At 45.6% G+C, this 13,034-nt stretch overlaps 1 protein-coding gene across 2 annotated transcripts in view; it reads left to right on the forward strand.

Annotated features, from left to right (window-relative positions):
- PKD2 (polycystin 2, transient receptor potential cation channel) overlaps window positions 1–13,034 on the forward strand; it is a 208,337-nt gene that overhangs the window by 144,682 nt on the left and 50,621 nt on the right. For both annotated transcript variants that reach the window (XM_063916973.1, XM_063916982.1), the window contains exons 8-10: window positions 3,748–3,929; window positions 5,320–5,440; window positions 6,403–6,501. In XM_063916973.1, the coding sequence (XP_063773043.1) occupies window positions 3,748–3,929; window positions 5,320–5,440; window positions 6,403–6,501 (402 nt within the window). The remainder of the gene's footprint in view (window positions 1–3,747; window positions 3,930–5,319; window positions 5,441–6,402; window positions 6,502–13,034) is intronic.

Here is a 13,034-nt window from a genome sequence, read left to right on the forward strand (position 1 = left end):
AAGGTGGGACTCTCTCTAGTTTTTTATCCCATTCAAAGCTAAGAAATATATTTTCAGGAACTTGAGATATCTGCAGTCAAGCAAGCTTCCCTCCCACCGGAAAATGAAAAATGTTAAACCCACTCTACTATCCACCTCTCCCCTATGTACTAAACACCCCCTACCACCCTGGAAGTCATGTACCAGGGCTTCTTCATTCAGCCCAATGTCCCCTTCTACAGTTTAGCCCATCTGTGCAGTAAAGGAGTAATTAGCAGAAATTACTGCTCCAGGTCCTACATGCTGAGCGGAAGATATAACAAAACCTACTGCCCATGGGACATCAAAGCTGCCATTGATAGCACCCCCCACCCCTACCGCTGGAGGATGGGTAGGGGGCCCAGGGCATTGCTGTGCCCAGGGGCCTACACTGCTGTTAAGATGGCCCTGCCTGAAGTTCAGACCTTCTTGCAAGGGGTGCTTCACATCCAACCTCCGTTTGTGCCGCATACGGCACCTTGGGATTTGGATGTGGTATTACAATTTCTACAGTCCTCCTGGTTTGAACCGCTGATGACGGTGATGTTACTGAACCTGGCTTCTGCTAGACGTGTCTCAGAATTGGGGGCCTTATCGTATAAAAGTCCATACTTTGGTCTTTTACAAGGACAGAGCGGAGCTCAGAACTAGGCAGCAGTTTCTGCCGAAGGTCATCTCTGCGTTCCACTTGAATCAACCTATTGTGATCCCGTCAAATTCTGGCGCTTCTGCCCCTCCGGAGGCATTGGATGCTGTGCGAGCCTTGAAGATCTATGTCATGAGGACGGCTCGGGTCAAAAAGATGATTCCTTGTTCGTGCTATATGACGCACAGAAAAAGGGTTGCCCTGCTTCAAAGCAGTCCATTGCTCGCTGGTTTCGGCTCACTATTCAGCAAGCCTATGTGGTGGCAGCCTTACCTGTTCCACAGTCTCTGAAGGCCCGCTCTAGAATATCTGTGGGGTTTTCTTGGGCGGCTGCCCGTGGAGTCTCAGCCCTGCAACTGTGCCGAGCGGCTACCTGGTCGGGGATCATCACCTTTTGTGAAGTTCTACAAGTTTGATACCCTGGCCAAAGAGGATACCCAGGCGGTGCTGCAGATGTTTCCACGCGTTCCTGCCCGTTCTGAAAGCTTTGGGACATCCCCATCGTACTAATGTGTCCCCAATATCCCTTATGGATGCTAAGAAAATAGGATTTTAAATACCTTCCGGGAAATCCTTTTCTCGTAGTCCATAAGGGATATTGGGCGCCCATATCTGTGTGGTGACTTTCTGCAGGTTCTCTGTTATGTGTTACCTGTTCAGCTGTTTATGTTGCCAGCGGTCGCTGTCCCAGTTATGTTATGGTGTGCTGGCGTATAACTCTCACCATACTTCTAGTTGTTATGTTCCTTCTCTCAAGTATGTAATTTCTCCTTCGGGAACTGTTTTACCTATAACTCCCTGTGGGAGGGGGCATAGAGGGGAGGAGCCAGCACACCCAGTTGAAGAAATGTAAAGTGCACTGGCTCCTTTGGACCCCGTCTATACCCCCATCATACTAATGTGTCCCCAATATCCCTTATGGACTACGAGAAAAGGATTACTGGTAGACATTTAAAATCCTATTTTTTCAACATAGTCCCCTTTTAGCTCGATACACTTGGTCCAACGATATTCCAACTTTTTCAAGCCCTCCAAAAAATAGGATTTGTCGAACTCTCGAAATAGTCTTTAGTTTCGGCAATGACCTCGTTCGATGCAAATCTCTTTCCACCGAGCCATTTTTTCATGTTTGGAAACAGGAAGAAGTCGCAGGGGCCAAATCTGGAGAATACGTGGATGCGGCAGCAATTCGTAAACCAATTTCACTGTGGTGACGTGGGATGAGTGTGCCGGTGTATTGTCGTGGTCACTTTTCTTCGCCAAGTGGGGCCTTTTTCTCTTCGATGCGTTGTCGAACCTGCCCAAGAATCATTCTTCCCTTTTCCAAATAGTCGATGAAGATTATGCCTTTTGAATCCCAGAAAACGGTGGCCATGACCTTTCCGGCCGAAGGAACCGTCTTTGCCTTCTTTGGTGCACGTTCGCCGGTTCCATTGTTTTGACTGTTCCTTCATTTCCGGTCGTGTAGTGATGGATCCAAGTTTCATCATCAGTCACGAAACGGTGCAGAAACTTATTCGGATTGTGCTTAAACAGGTCCAAACACTGCTTCGAAGTGAACATTCGATTCTGCTTGTTGTCCACACTGAGCAAACGTGGCACCCATCTTGCCTATAGCTTTGTCATGCCCAAATGTTCATGTAGGATATTCTGCACACGTTCAAATGAGATGCCTACAATCTCAACAATATCTCTGATCTTCACTCGCCGGTCTGCCAATACGATATCATGGATTTTGTTGACCTTTTCATCCGTAGTCCCCTCAATTGGGCGACCTGGACGTCCTTCATCAAGGACGAATGTACGACCACGCTTGAATTCATTGAACCAATATCTGATGGTTGTCATCGAAGGTGAAAGGTCCCCATAAACGGCTTCCCACCTTTCTTTAATTTCCTCACACGTCTTTCCACCCAAAAACAAGAATCTAATCAACTTTCTCCATAGTTAGAAAAAAAAATGCAAATTTGCTCACTTCCAACAGCTACCAAAACAAAAGTACACCATGAATTTATCTGAAATTCTGACAGTCTTTGTTTGACAGATGACACTAAACTATGATGTACAGGTTTGACGTCAGTGGCGCCATCTGTCTTCAAACACGGGTACTTATCAATCACTGTGTGTGTGTGTGTGTGTGTGTGTGTGTGTGTGTGTGTGTGTGTATATATATATATGTGTGTGTGTGTGTGTGTGTGTGTGTGTGTGTGTGTGTGTGTGTGTGTGTATATATATATATATATATATATATATATATATATATATATATATGGGGAGAGAAAAATATATAGAAATCAGAATGGTCAGGTATGTAGATTATCCCATTGACTAGACACACTGCAGACTGCTGCTGCTTATTGTGTGCCGAGCAGTGAATAATATGTAAGCGGGCTGCTAAGTGTGTCAATGTGATGAATATTGTAGATAGATAGACATCTCCTCCCAGTAGTGTGCCTGTTACACATGTATTGTAGGCACCTATCTGTGACAGAATGCACAATGAGAGTGCCTGAATATGAGTTTTAGGACGGCGTGGAATGAACATACCATTGTGATGCTGTTTCCTCAGAGTGTGGCATGAACAGTAAGCTCTTGTTGAGCGATCCCTAATTGTAGAGGATTATTGCTAGAGTGAATTCTTTAAATGCTTAGGGATCAATCTCTTATATCGGGATATTTGCAATTTTATAAGGCGCTCCATATAGGGCATGGTAGTTGAAGTTATTTATATTGTACGTTGATAATACACAGCACTTTACAGAGGCTGCTCATTCACCTCAGTCCCTGCACCAGTAGAGCTTACACTCAGTTGTCCTACCATGTAGGTCTTTGGTGTGACTAAACCTATGCAAACAAGTAGGGCCCTGAGACAGCAATGCTAACCGCTGTGCTTACTTTACATTATGTATAACACACTCTATATTAACTTGAAGGTGGAGCTTTTTTTTACACTGACAATCTCCCCAGTGAATGTATATAGCTGTAGCCTGTGACATGTTGGGACGTTGTGATATGAGATTTGAGATCACCACAATAAAGGCAACTGTACCTGTATAGTGATGCATCTTATTCTTCACTGACAGCTATTCAAGTTTGTGAACTTCAACAGGACCATGACCCAGTTATCTACAACGATGTCTCGCTGCGCCAAGGACATCCTGGGCTTCTCTATTATGTTCTTCATCATTTTTCTGGCATATGCCCAGTTTGCCTTCTTAGTGTTTGGCAGCCAGGTTGATGACTTCCGTACCTTCCAAGATTGTATGTAAGTAGTTCCACCACATTGTCTATATAATCACTATCCATGCTCACCAGAGGCGCTTTAAGAGAGGAGGGAGTCCGTGTGCAGGCTCCGATCAGGCCCCCTCCTCTCCAGCAGTGCATTAGACTCTGTCATTGTGCTAATCTACTGCGCATGAGCAGGTCTCCGGGAACATGGAGCCCGCCCGCCTTCCTGGGGACATCTCTATTACACATGTGCGAATCACCTTTTTCCCAGTGATATTTGCAGCTTTGCAGCCAGTGCCGGACTGACTGAGCAGTAAGTATAATTAAATGGATGCAGGGTGTGCGGTCCGTGGGTCCCCCTGGACCATGTGCACCGCACACCTTGCACCCATTATAGATACGCCAGTGATACACACCCATCCTTATGTACAGTTTAATTTTTCATGAGGATTTATGTTAAGTATTACTAAGGGGATAAACACAAAACCTCATAAAAAAAAAAAATAGGATGTGAGTACTTTGTATAATTGTATGTATTTCTTCATGCTAATATACGAACATAATTATTAAAGCAGCATTGTGAAAGGAACACAGCATAACGGCACTCTGGAAATTCTTCATTAAAACATGTTAAGGGCAAGCTAGTATCCAGCCATTTCTGTGGTATTCTGCCACTTTTATCATTTATTTCTGTATCCATAGCAGATACATTATTGTACTGATTGGAGGAACATTTGAAAAGGCAGGGCACCAACATACTTTACCACTCTACCCTCAAAAAGTGACATTGCTTATGCTGGACGGTTAGACAAAATGTCAGTCAGACCACAAAACATTTTATCTGACAGCCTAACACCCAGCAGATAATGTGGCCATATGCTGTGAGATATCTCAGTGACTATGGCCACGATATCTGCGTTCCTCCCCTGTGGAGGAGACATTTCCCCTGTGAAAGAACAGGAGACATGTCTGTCTGTTGACTGTGACAGTGCATCCACTGCCCGATGTGGCCTACCAATTATCAGATCTATCAGACATGCGTGACTGATAGACCGATTACTGTTCGTCACGCAAATGTATCTGCTGGTGGGTCGACCGGATAATTGTGTAATGTATGCCCAGCATTGTGCTTATTACATGGAGATATATGTGAGAAGCATACTTTTACTTTAGCTTTCTATACAAACTAGGAGGGTTGTAAGTCTTTTATGTCTGCTCAGTACTTACTAGTCACATAGGAGTCTTATATATCCACACTTGCATGTTCTAATAAAAAGCTCTTACGTTTTCACCTATTTGGTAGTGTACTACTGGATTACATATACCATATTTACATTACACAGCAGCTCTGATTTAAATGACTTTCACCAGAAAAACAAAATATCTGTTCTTTTAACAAATTAATTAGTATCGTTTCTTTATTTCAGTTTCACCCAGTTCCGTATTCTTTTGGGAGATTTTAACTTTACTGAGGTTGAGGAAGCAAATCGCATCTTGGGACCCATATACTTCACATCCTTTGTGTTCTTTATGTTCTTCATACTGTTGGTACGTGCTTCGTATTCTTTGTTGTGTTTTCTCAGATTGTCCTTTTATAATTTAGATCTCTTTCAATGTTTCCTTTGGTATAGTGTTGTTTCATAGAAGTTTGATTTGATTGTTTTTTTGTTATGATTTCAGGAGATCACACTTCTATCTAACACTAATGCTGTACTAATGGTTGTATAATCTCATTTTGAATGGCCAAACTTTATCATTTATCTCTCTAAATTATTTTGTAGAATAGCCTTACTGTAATAGCACTTCAAGCAAGTATTTAATAACCATGGGGTAGGCAAACTGTGGAACTACACCAGTATACCCTGCTTCAGTTGTAGCATGAAATAACAGCAGAACTGGTAGGCCATGCTGGAATGTTAGTTCCACAGCAGCTGGCTTACCACATGTTGTCTACACATGTTATGTGTTATAACCTATGTTATGCCCCAGCTTTAAAACTTGGAGCAAGATCTGGAATACGCAAGAAAATGGGGGATTTTTTAAATGATTATTATTATGGCTGCATGATGTACTACATATGTGTGCAGGATAGTAAGCAGGAACTCCTGTATTTGATATATGCATGCAAGCCGTGGCAAAACAGGTCATTGCAAAGCCTCATGAATAAATTTGGGGAGGGCCTGGAAATTTCTGTTAACCTTCCCCTGATTCTGTCTATAGTATGCATGGGCCTGTGCCCCCTCTTCTCTGGGCATCATTGTGGAAGTTCCAGCATTGTACGGGAGTCCATTTCTGTATAGACTGTAAGGGGCTAATTTAAGTTAGTCAATGTTGGCTGCTTGCATATCTGCCCATTACAGACATCATGATCTTTCTGCGCACATTTAGGGGGTTCCAGAATAGCGCATGTTGGCCATCATGTTTAATTGAATCAACCCACATGCATGTGTAAGGTTGTTACATTCAATTTGTTTTAGTTATCACGTATTAACAGATTCTTTCATTAACAGAACATGTTTTTGGCCATCATCAGTGATACCTATTCAGAAGTCAAGACGGACATGGCTCAGCAAAAAAGCGAAATGGAATTGGCTGACCTCATTAAAAAAGTAAGAGACAATTTTTACCATGAGAGTGCTCGGTGATAAGTTATGCTGCAGTACACTTAGCAAACCTCACTGGCTCTCCGTTAATAAAACAAACGTCATTATCCGCTTCCACATGTTCTACCTCCCATTCTCAGTCACTTTGCTGGACAGAAAAAAAAGCACATATCCTGAAAAACTGTTTAGATGCAGTTGAGTATGGCCAGATAATTTACTTTTATTCTACAAAACTGTACTCTCAGACAAGCATGAAACTAACAAAAGGTTGGTAGAACAACCTAAGGTCAATTAAATAATTCAAATGTTAACTGCAGAACAGAGTATTTCAGCTTAGTCTGCTACTACTTATATTAAAAGGAGCTATACACCACATATAGCCAATCCAGCCTTCTAAATATTAAGCACACAACATGGTAACGTGCCCTGGTGTTGGAAGATTGTGATATAACAAAGTTTATACATTGATCTTGTTTCTCACTAGCTCTGAACTAAAGATGCATACACACTAGACAACGTCGCTCTATGAGCAATGTCGTCTAGTGTCTCCCCTACCGGGCTGGGCGGCCGGCCATACACACTGAGCGATAGACTGTTCATATCGCTCAGTGACATCACCTGGACGACAGTCCAGATTGAGCATGCGTGCACCACCAACACGAGGGTCATTAACGGACGTCGTCACCTGCATACGCATTTGCCGAGAAAGTGAACGACGTCGCTCAGGAAGGGTGAAAATGAGCGGCGGCGTTCATTTTATCGGCAAGTGTGTATGCACCTTTATACATGATCCTACAGGAGCAGTATGTTCTTTATTTAATAATCAGATACTTGATAATAAATATTTTGATTAGTGTTAAAAAGCATTTGTCATAATCTTGTGCATAACACACATTATTGAATGCCTATAGCAGGAGTAGAGCCCATTTTTCTCTTATGTCCTAGAGGATACTGGGGTCCATTTAGTACCATGGGGTATAGACGGGTCCACTAGGAGCCATGGGCACTTTAAGAATTTGATAGTGTGGGCTGGCTCCTCCCTCTATGACCCTCCTACCAGACTCCGTTTAGAAAATGTGCCCGGAGGAGCCGGTCACGCTGAAGGAAGCTCCTGAAGAGTTTTCTACATTTATTTTTGTTATTTTCAGGCAGGGCTGGATGGCACCAGCCTGTCTGCTTCGTGGGACTTAGGGGAAAAAACGGCCCAACCGCTTGAAGGGTTAAAGGTCTCATTCCCCGCTGACAGGACACTGAGCTCCTGAGGGACCTATTCGCAAGCCCATCACGGAGATCGTACAGTCCCGCAGCACGCCACCACCCCTAACAGAGCCAGAAGAATGAAGAGTGGTGAGTACTGATTCGGCGCCCCGGCTAGCGGGGTGCCGGCCATTATGGCGGCATGAGGGTATGGAGACGCACGGCTTCTAAACGGGACGGAAAGCGTCTCCGGACACAGTACACAGCTGCGTTCCCGTACACTGTACACAGTACCCATACTGGCACAACAGCCTTAAAACGGTTCTCTCCATTATAAGCACCAGATTACTCAGCCAGTATAAAAAAAGCGGGAAGACAGCGCGCCATTGAAGGGACAGGGCTTCACTATGAGAGGATCCAGCAGCTCACCAGCGCCATTTTCCCTCTACAGTGGACACGGACGCTGACTGACAGGGATGCACAGCTCTTCCAGTGTGACTCCAAACTACCTCAGTGGTACCATGGGGTCATAACAGAGGGGGAACGATTACTAGTGTACTAAGTCCCCTATCAGGGTACTTAGTCTGCGACCCGGCTAAGCTTGGCATTAGTGGCACGGGCGCGGTGGGGACTGGCTCCAAACAACTCTGTGTCTCCCTGAAAGGCTCTTTGTGGGTTAATTGTACTTAACCTTTACTCTGTGTGTGTGTGTGTGTGCTGTCACATCACATTATGTCAGGCAAAGAGTGTGTGTCTTTTACCGCAGAGTGTTCCTCTTCATCAGGGGGCTCACTACTTGGTACTCAGGGTTCACAGACTAGCGGGGCTGAACCGGAATGGGTTAATTCTCTTAAGGGAATGATCTCAACTCTTTCTACAAAAGTGTCCCGCAATGAAAAAAAGATGCAATACTTAAAACAGACTGTGGATGAGTATATGAACAGAGACTCAGTCCCCAAGACAGCGTCTCAATCCCCTCCCATTTGTCCGCAAAAGGGATCTCTGGCCCATATCCTGCAGTCTGGCTCTGATGCTGACAGGTCAGACATGGAGGAGGGGGAGGTGGACTCGGGGGTGGGGGGGTGGGGATGCAGGTCTGTCACAGGGAATAGAGGCTCTTATAGAGGCTATCAGAGATGTTCTGCATGTTCCTGATAAGGTGTCAGAGGAGTGTGAGGAATCTTATTTTAATATAAAAAATAAGTCCTCAGTCACTTTTCCTGCGTCAAACGAATCGAATACCCTGTTTGAAGAACCTTGGGTTAATCCTGATAAGAAGTTTCAGATCCCTAAAAGGTTGCTCTCATCTTTTCCTTTTCCTCTGGAGGATAGGAAAAAATGGGAAAATCCTCCGATAGTGGACGCATCAGTCTCTAGGCTGTCACGTAAAATCGTATTGCCTGTTCCTGGTGCAGCCTCCCTGAAAGACATGGCTGATCGTAAAATTGAGACTACACTCAAATCATTGTACACAGCTTCTGGGGTGGCCTAAAGACCCACTATTGCATGTGCGTGGATCACTAAAGCCATTGCTAAATGGTCAGGTAACCTAATTGATGGGTTAGATTCCTTATCCAGGGGCGATGTTGTCTTACTCCTGCAGCATATACAGGACTCTGCTAACTTTATGGTGGAAGCCATAAAGGAAATAGGAGTGCTTAAAGCACGCACCACCGCTATGGCAGTGTCAGCACGCAGAGGCTTGTGGCTACGCCAGTGGACTGCTGACGCGGATTCCAGGAAAGGCGTGGAAGGCCTACCATTCACAGGAGAGGCCTTGTTCGGAGATAAATTAGACAAATAGATCTCCACAGCTACAGCGGGTAAGTCTACGTATCTTCCTTCCACAGCCCCCCCAACCAGGAAGACTTATTCAGCTTCTAAGTTACAGTCCTTTCGGATGGCCAAGTTCAAGAGCAAATCCAGAGGTGCTTCTACGTCCTCCAGCGGCGCAAGAGGTAAACCACACAAACCAGCAACTGTAGGTGCTCAGAAACAGAGCTCAGACTCTGCTTCCTCAAAGACTTCAGCATGACGGTGGACCGCAATGCCTGGAAGGCTGTCAGGTGGGAGCTCGCCTACAATTCTTCAGTCAAATTCGTGCCAGGATCCCTGGGTCATAAATCTTGTTTCCCTTGGCTGCAGACTGGAGTTCCAAGAGCTCCCACCTCACAGATTCTTCAAATCAGGCTTGCCAGTTTCACAAGAGGCAAGTATAACTTTACAACATGCCATCCACAAACTGGAACAGACTCACATCATTGTTCCAGTTCCACCTCATCAGCAAAACAAGGGGTACTATTACAACTTGTTTGTAGTACCGAAACCGGACGGTTCAGTTAGACCAATTTTGAACCTCAAGTCGTTTAACTCGTACTTGCGAGTGTTCAAATTCAAGATGGAGTCTCTGAGAGCGGTAATCTCAGGTCCGGAGGAGGAGGAATTCCTAGTGTCTCTGGATATCAAGGATGCGTACCTTCTCATTCCGATCTGGCCGCCTTATCAGGCTTATCTACGATTTGCACTGCAGGACTGTCAGTACCAGTTCCAGGCCCTGCCATTTGTCCTCTCCACGGCACCGAGGGTGTTCACCAAGGTGATGGCAGAGATGATGTTTCTACTCAGCAAACAAGGAGTGAACATAATTCCGTACCTGGACAATCTCCTGATAAAAGCACCGTCCAGGGAAAGGTTGCTAGACAGCATTGCTCTCTCAACCAAACTTCTCCAGGATCATGAGTGGATTCTGAATCTTCCAAAATCTCACCTAGAGCCAACACGGAGGCTCCCATTCCTGGGAATGATACTGGAAACAGAGTCGCAGAAGATTTTCCTTCCGTTGGAAAAGGCATTAGTAATCCAGTTGATGGTTCGGGATGTCCTGAAGCCAATCTGGATATTGGTGCATCTATGAATTCGCCTTCTGGGGAAAATGGTGGCCTCTTATGAGGCTCTTCAATACGGAAGGTTTCACACAAGACCCTTCCAGCTCGATCTGTTGGACAAATGGTCCGGATCGCATCTTCACATGCACCAGAGGATCCGTCTGTCGCCAAAAGCCAGGATCTCCCTTCTGTGGTTGCTACAAGACATCTGGGAAGCAGACTTCCTCAGCAGGCACGACCTGTACCCGGTGGAGTGGGGAATTCACATGGAAGTGTTCAGGTGCTTGACAAGTCGATAGGGATATCCACAGATCTTCATGATGGCCTCTCGTCTCAAGAAGAAGCTCAAGCGGTATTGTTCCAGGTCGAGAGACCCACAGGTGGTGGCGGTAGACGCCCTGACGACTTCATGGGTCTATCAGACGGTGTATGTGTTTCCTCCCACTTCCTCTGATCCCAAGAATTCTAAAGAGAATAAAAAGGGAAAAGGTTCAAGTAATTCTAATTGCTCCGGACTGGCCAAGAAGGGCCTGGTACATGGACCTTCTGGAGATGCTCCTCGAAGATCCGTGGCCTCTACCTCTTTGCGAGGATCTTCTGCAACAGGGCCCGTTCGTCTATCAGGACTTACCACGGCTACGTTTGACGGCATGGAAGTTGAATGGCTGATTCTAGCCAGGAGAGGGACCCCTAACAAGGTTATCTCGACTATGATCCAAGCCATGAAGGGGGTAATGTCTAAGCATTACCATCGTATTTGGAAGAAATACGTCTCTTGGTGTGAGAGCAGAACATTTTCTGCGGTGGAATTCCATCTAGGACGTTTCCTGCTTTTTCTACAAGCAGGAGTAGATGTGGGCCTATGTCTGGGCTCCATAAAAGTCCAGATTTCGGCCTTGTCCATTTTCTTTCAGAAACAATTGGCTTCTCTCTCTGAGGTCCAGACGTTCTTGAAAGGTGTTCTGCACATCCAACCTCCCTTTGTGCCTCCCACGGCTCCTTGGGATCTCGATGTGGTGCTGCATTTCCTTCAATCGGACTGGTTTGAGCCGTTACAGGAGGTGGACGTAAAATATCTTACGTGGAAGACCGTCACACTGTTGGCCTTGGCTTCAGCAAGATGTGTGTCGGAATTGGGAGCTTTATCTCAGAAAAGTCCCTATTTAATTTTCCATGAGGACAGAGCTGAACTTAGAACTCGTCAGCAATTTCTTCCCAAGGTGGTGTCTGCGTTTCACATCAACCAACAGATTGTGGTCCCGGTTGTCACCGACACCTCTGCTACTTCAAAGTCTTTGGATGTTGTGAGGGCTTTGAAGGTGTATGTGAAAAGAACAGCTCGTCACAGAAAGACGGACTCGCTGTTTGTTCTTTATGATCCCAATAAGATTGGGTGTCCTGCTTCAAAGCAGACGATTGCACGCTGGATCAGACTTACTATCCAGCATGCTTATTCCACGGCAAGTTTACCATGTCCAAAATCTGTACAGGCCCACTCTACTAGGCCGGTGGGTTCTTCCTGGGCAGCGGCCCGGGGTGTCTCGGCTTTACAGCTCTGCTGAGCAGCTACTTTGGTCAGGTTCAAACACGTTTGCAAAGTTCTACAAGTTCGATACTTTGACCAAACTGAAGGTCCTCAGAGGCCAATCAGTTCTGCAGGAACCTCAGCACTCTCCCACCCGGTTTGGGAGCTTTGGTACATCCCCATAGTACTAAATGGACCCCAGTATCCTCTAGGACGTAAGAGAAAATAGTATTTTAATTACTTACCGGTAAATCCTTTTCTCGTAGACCATAGAGGATACTGGGCGCCCGCCCAGTGCTTCATTCGTCCTGCACTGTTACTTGGTTAAGTAATGTTGGTTCAGCCGTTGCTGTTCCTGTTTCAAGTTTGGTTAGCTTGGCTTTCCTCTTGTTGTGTGTGCTGGTTCGGAATCTCACCACTATCCCTATCTGTCCTTCTCAAAGTTGGTCCGTCTCCTCGGGCACAGTTTCCTAGACTGAGTCTGGTAGGAGGGGCATAGAGGGAGTAGCCAGCCCACACTATCAAATTCTTAAAGTGCCCATGGCTCCTAGTGGACCCGTCTATACCCCATGGTACTAAATGGTCCCCCGTATCCTCTATGGACTATGAGAAAAGGATTTACCGGTAGGTAATTAAAATCCTATTTTCTCTAACGTCCTAAGTGGATGCTGGGGACTCCGTAAGGACCATGGGGGGGGGGATAGCGGCTCCGCAGGAGACTGGGCACATCTAAAGAAAGCTTTAGGACTATCTGGTGTGCACTGGCTCCTCCCCCTATGACCCTCCTCCAAGCCTCAGTTAGATTTCTGTGCCCGACGAGAAGGGTGCACACTAGGGGCTCTCCTGAGGTCTTTGTGAAAGTTTTAGTTTAGGTTTATTATTTTCAGTGAGACCTGCTGGCAACAGGCTCACTGCATCGTGGGACTAAGGGG

This window comes from Pseudophryne corroboree, chromosome 1 (genome assembly GCF_028390025.1).
Source record: "Pseudophryne corroboree isolate aPseCor3 chromosome 1, aPseCor3.hap2, whole genome shotgun sequence".
NCBI classification, from domain to species: Eukaryota; Metazoa; Chordata; class Amphibia; order Anura; family Myobatrachidae; genus Pseudophryne; species Pseudophryne corroboree.